The sequence below is a fragment of the Poecilia mexicana genome, unplaced genomic scaffold, assembly GCF_051168715.1.
Source record: "Poecilia mexicana isolate PSO_F unplaced genomic scaffold, ASM5116871v1 scaffold_10, whole genome shotgun sequence".
Classification (NCBI taxonomy): Eukaryota; Metazoa; Chordata; class Actinopteri; order Cyprinodontiformes; family Poeciliidae; genus Poecilia; species Poecilia mexicana.
This window is the reverse complement of record NW_028263379.1, coordinates 33,026,749-33,032,992: the sequence shown is the minus strand read 5'-3', so window position 1 is coordinate 33,032,992 and position 6,244 is coordinate 33,026,749. Positions and strand designations below refer to the sequence as shown.

The window sequence follows — 6,244 nt, the reverse complement described above, 5'->3', positions numbered from 1 at the left end:
GAGTTACGTATCTCGTTATAACGAGATACGTAACTCGTTAAAACGAGATACGTAAGTCGTTAAAACGAGATACGTAAGTCGTTATAACGAGATACGTAAGTCGTTAAAACGAGATACGTAACTCGTTATAACGAGATACGTAAGTCGTTAAAACGAGATACGTAACTCGTTATAACGAGATACGTAAGTCGTTAAAACGAGATACGTAACTCGTTAAAACGAGATACGTAACTCGTTATAACGAGATAGCGATCGAAACATTTTTTTTACTGCATGATAGCAATGCGCTTCCGTACTGCAAAAAGTCCCCTTTCAAAAACAAGAAAAAAAAATACAAAAACAGGGTCTAATTTTCTTAAAATAAGAAAAATTATCTGCCAACAGAACAAGAAAATTTATCTCGTCAAGATTTTCCAAAACAAGAAAAAATATCTAACCAAGATAAACCTACAAATATCTTAAAATTAGTGTATTTGTACTTAAAACAAGTCAATTTTACTAATACATATAGCGTATATGAGATTTATTTTCTTAATACACAGAACATTTTTCTTAAAATAAGAAAATTTTACTAATACAATTAGAATATATAAGATTTATTTATCTTAAAATTAGTGTATTTGTACTTAAAACAAGTCAATTTTACTAATACAAATAGAATATATGAGATTTATTTATCTTAAAATTAGTGTATTTGTACTTAAAACAAGTCAATTTTACTAATACAAATAGAATATGAGATTTATTTATCTTAAAATTAGTGTATTTGTACTTAAAACAAGTCAATTTTACTAATACAAATAGAATATATGAGATTTATTTATCTTAAAATTAGTGTATTTGTACTTAAAACAAGTCAATTTTACTAATACAAATAGAATATATGAGATTTATTTATCTTAAAATTAGTGTATTTGTACTTAAAACAAGTCAATTTTACTAATACAAATAGAATATGAGATTTATTTATCTTAAAATTAGTGCATTTGTACTTAAAACAAGTCAATTTTACTAATACAAATAGAGTATATGAGATTTATTTTCTTAATACACAGAACATTTTTCTTAAAATAAGAAAATTTTACTAATACAAATATAATATATGAGATTTATTTTCTTAATACACAGAACATTTTTCTTTAAATAAGAAAATTTTACAGATATCTTTTTTTTGCAAATATTATTTTTTCTTGAAACCAGTATAGTTATGCTAAAAACTAGATTACATTTCTTGATACAAATGCTTAATGTTTTATGTATGTTTTCACATGGCAAAAGTCCAAGAATTTACCAACATACTAAATATATCTACTTAAAATAAAAATACAACTTTAATTCATTTTAACTGCTTTATTATAAAAGTTGCACATAAATAAAACAATACAATTTCTTTATTCTAGGTTGGTATGGTCATTTTGTAGTGTAAAATGACCATTGCAGTAACATTTTCAACATTTACTCAGTAATGAATTTTTTCCACTCATTTATCGCTTTTTTGTATGACGTTGTCATGTCTTTGTCATTAATTTTGTCCATGAGGACTTCTGTCTGTACAATCGATAGAAGAGTGGAGATGCATTTTGGATATGTGAGATGGAAAGTATAATAGCATGCCATAATGTATAATAAAGAGGAACAAATGTCCTCCTTTGGAAATATTAGGACCGGCATAGTTCCAATGGCCAGGACACAGTTGGTCTCAGAGATTACCACCACAGGGCTCAACAATGGCCGTGCCTGGAGAAAGGTGTTGGGGTCTTCTGCACACTGAAAAACAAAAAGAAAAATAATAAACACCAAATAAACCCCAAATCAGTATTTTTTGAATAGTCCCCTAATATTAAATAGTGTCACATTTTTCACCTCAAGAACGTGAAGCACTCCCTCGCTTGCTGGTCCCAACTTTTTAGGTGGAGCAGAAGTTGAAGGGAACATGTCTGGGAGAGCTTTGATCATGGCGATGGTGTTGTTTACTTGAAAAATAAAAGTAATTTCATTTATGGTGGTCAATAAGATTACGTATATACAACATTAGTTTTAGCATAGCTTTACAACAGTGACACTAATTCAATGTCAGTTCTTTCAACTCAATACACAATAAAGGTTGAAATCACCTTTATCTGCCGATGGAGGCTTCAAGACTTTTTTGAAAACTCCGTAAAACTGAGCCTTCTCACTAAAGGTCTGCCAGCGGTTCTTCAGATCAGGTATGAAGTGAGAGTGTCCTTGATTGAGAATCCGCTGCAGTTCATCCATTAGCTGCAATAGAAAGACACATAAATGTGTTGAATAAATTAAACATTTCAAGCAAATCCTTGCAATTATATAAATTTCAATTTGTAATATTTTTAAAATATATGATAAACTGTGCACTATACATGAATTTGAATAAAGTAAAAATCTTTCCACAATTTCTTTAAACCCATAATTTTGAAAACTTTAAATAATCTTTTCTAAACTAGACAAAACAATATTTTCTCACCTTCAGCTAAAAATAAAAAAATATCATAATTTACAATGAAAGTTTTATCAGTTGTTGCATACAATGTTTTGATTCAATTGTTCGATACAATTGTTTGTATTAATTTAAAAAAAATAAATTTTAAGATACAATTTTATCAGATACAAAGCAATTTAATTTTCTTACATGATCCAACTCTTTGAAGCAGGGATATGCCTGAAGAATCTTTCTTGGTCTTTCCTGGTCCTTCATGACATCACCATCAATGTAAGCACGTCGGGCCTGATATTCAAGATCCAACAGTTGGGCAACATCCTTCTTGTTTGGTCTGGATCTGGATTTGTATAGGTTGCGTAGAATTTTATAATGTCTTGCCTGATTTTGCAAGCTGTCAAATCCTTCATGCCCTGTTGAAATGACAGGATCAGTGCTTCCGTTTGTACAATCATTGTTTTTGAGTCACAGATACTGGACACTAAACACATTTTAGTGTTGTACAGAAACATTCTAAAAAATATTTTAAGTGTCAAAAAGGTGGATTAGCATAGTGAATTTTTAAGTGAAATTCTCCTACCATCCAAATGTTCGGCCTCTGTGGAGTTGCCTCTCTGTGGTGGCGATCTGTCCAATATCGGGGTTGGAACAATAGACTCTGGATCATTAGCCGATGTATCCTGGTTTAACGCACCTGGATCAAATGATGGCTCGTTAGAAGGCCTAAGAGGAACACTGACAAGCTGAAAAGGTTGTTACTACCACCAGGGAGAGAACTAAAACATGCAGGATGCCGGCCCTCAAGGACCGACTTTGGGCACCCCTGCACTAAAAGCTTGCTTCCCTTTTTCAGTTTGGAAACGTGGAACATGCAAAAGAAAAATATTGTTAAAACGTAAAGAATGGGAATTAACAGATCTATGTAAAAGAAAGTTTAAGTATGCTGGAGCCAAGCCGAGCAGAGATCTATGAATCAGGATCATTAGGTGATTGTTTCTCAGTACGCTTAAAGGAGGCCATTCAGCTTTTGCTGATTTATGATTTATTTTGGAGAGAGGAAGTCTTTTATTTTGAAGAATGCTTAACAGGATCTAGTTTTGTCTTTTGCCACTACCTAGCCTTCTGTTGATTTCGGTTGCTTGGTTACGAACAGCCGTTGCCGTTGTTCAGCAAGTGTACTGTTAAAAAAAATCTGAACAGAAAATGTTCAGCAAATACATTTGAGCCTCCATTATAATCTCCCCTTGGCCATTTCCCGAATCAGAAGCTACAATCGGAAGCCAACTTCAGTTCGATTCAGACAGTCAGGAACGCCGCCACAGCTAGAGGACCGGACTGACGTTTCCTTCTGTGCAGTCCCGTTCTGTTTAGGATCAGAGTACGCAGGCTATTAATGGTTTTAACCACAGTGCAAAGCAGCATCCGTATCTCTACATGTTGTAGACCAAACATGAAAGGAAACCTGACCAATTCATGTTAGCCACTGTACTAGCCTAGCATAATACCGCCACTTCCTGGACATAAAATTATCACGTTTTAACAAGATAAGTATCACGTTTTAACAAGATACATAACATGTTTTAACAAGATACGTATCACGTTTTAACAAGATACGTATCACGTTTTAACAAGATACGTATCACGTTTTAACAAGATACATAACACGTTTTAACAAGATACGTATCACGTTTTAACAAGATACGTATCACGTTATAACGTGATGGCGCTAGAAAATTTTTTTTCCTGCGTGACAGCAATGCGCTTCCGTACATTAGAAAAGGTTTATGAAAATTTTAAAATAACTAACTCAGTACAGCAAAATCATTGTTCGCTCGCTTTAAATGTTTTTTCTGAAAAACAGTTCATACAGTTCATTTAAATAAGTTCTGACATGGCCAACCGTTATCCCACATCACTGATCAGCTATTTATTTCCTGAACAAGAGTAATAATTTCCAGCCGGGATTGCCAATGCTAGTTGACATGACAGGACGACTACAACTGACCAGTTAGCAAACATTCTTGAAAACCTCATGCTAGTTAGCAACCTCTACTTCATTTTTGTTTTAACAAATCGCAGTGACATCATCTGACGAAATAATGATTTCCATAACCCGGTAGATTTGTTCCAAACAAGTGTTTGGAAACAGTTTTGTCATTCTCAAAATACCCATGACAATTGTAAGAAAACAGCTAATGATGGTTCTATACAAGTGGTTCTCAACCAAGTACCCCAGATTAAAGTCCGGACTTTGTCAGCCTGGTGTTTTCTTTTGATTGTCCATTTTATGCTACATCTACACACACCTTCCAAATAAAATTTCATGTTTGTCTCATTTGTCCTCAGAATATTTTCTGAGATGTCTTGGAGATCATCAAGCTGCGTGTTGGTAGATATCAGACCAGGCTTTATGGTCTCTTTAGTCAGAGTGCTTTTCTTTTTCCCGCTCAGATCTCTCCTCTGGATGTTTCTCATCTGTTTTTGAACGTCCTCAGATTGAGCTGGGAAGTGACTCTGAAATCTGTTAGCCTGCTACCTGCTGTCAACCATGTCCGATGTAAAGTGGTTTCTTTTTTCTCTGTCTGACAATATTCCTGGGTGTGAATCAAAAGTTGACTTAAGTCATGTTTTTGGGTTATTCACAGATCATTGGTGTTCATTCACGTGAGTACAGACATTCAAACTGGAGTGGTGTAAGCTCATGAAGAAGCGAAGAGATTGGAACACTTCTCCAAAAGGCGTACATGTCATTAAATGTCTACAAGTCAGCAAAAAATAAAAGACCCAAGCTTACCACCTTCTGCTCTTTGTTTCTAGGTCAATGCACACACATCTAGTAATACCTGTCAGCAACAAAACCCCCGAACATTTAATGGAAACAAGCTGCAGTTATTAAAAATGCAGGTTTCCAAGCAGCTGAACATGTTCAGAGAGCATCTGAAGCCAGGTGGAGTCAGACTGACCTGAAGCAGAACCCGGCAGCCTGGCAGGTTCCTGCAGTCAGGTTTCTTCCACAGCAGCTAATTTATTCAGAAAGTGTAATGACGGAGAAAAACAGCTAAATAATTCATTTGTCATTTAGAGAGAAACAACCCTCCGGTGAATATCCTGATTTCAGAAGAAGAATCATTGGTTGGCATTAAAACTGGATCTCCTCCCTCCACATTAATCAGCCAACTCCTTCACATCTCATCACATTTGGTCCAACTTCTGTCCTTGAATATTACTCCAAGCAAACGCCATTTACATTATTAACCTTCATTGTGGCGTTGTTAGACTTTTCTGCAAAATCAATGCGCACCTCACTTAATAAAAAAAAAAAAAAAAAAACACAGCTTCAAGGTTCAGCTTCTCAGTGGTGGGGCTAATTAAGAATCTACACCATGATTCTTAATCAGGGATCTGGTCTTTTTACATTTTTATAATAAAAAACACAAACATAGGAGATATTTAGTAGCTGTAGAGACTAATGTTCTTTCTAAGGCTTCAGCTGCCTGAACCTTTACAGACATTTCGGTTTTCTATAACTCTGAGGTGAGCTGGATTTTCAGCCGTATCAAAGTACATAACAGAAACTTTTTTTTTTTTTTTTGCTTGATTAACAAGTCTCGTGATCAACAGCCGGCTGGTGAAAACCATGAAGAAGACAACAGGAAGAAGTCTTGATTGTTTGTAGTTTATTTTTTTCTGACATCACAGAAAAAAAAATAACTACACCAAACTAAAATAAACATCACCAATGTCCATCTGGTTCCTCCAGAGCTCTCACAGTATCACAGTTCATAAAAA

General features: G+C 34.5%; 1 protein-coding gene across 1 annotated transcript; it reads right to left on the bottom strand.

Annotated features, from left to right (window-relative positions):
* Positions 1 to 1,027: 1,027 nt before the first annotated feature.
* On the bottom strand, positions 1,028 to 5,005 carry LOC106908392 (uncharacterized). The gene is made up of 6 exons (XM_088009210.1): positions 4,992 to 5,005; positions 3,036 to 3,178; positions 2,648 to 2,868; positions 2,115 to 2,259; positions 1,864 to 1,973; positions 1,028 to 1,767 (listed from the first exon to the last, which is right to left on the bottom strand). Exons 1-6 carry the CDS (start codon positions 5,003 to 5,005, stop codon positions 1,456 to 1,458), a joined length of 945 nt encoding a protein of 314 aa, XP_087865336.1. The 3' UTR covers positions 1,028 to 1,455.
* Between the last annotated feature and the right edge of the window lie 1,239 nt (positions 5,006 to 6,244).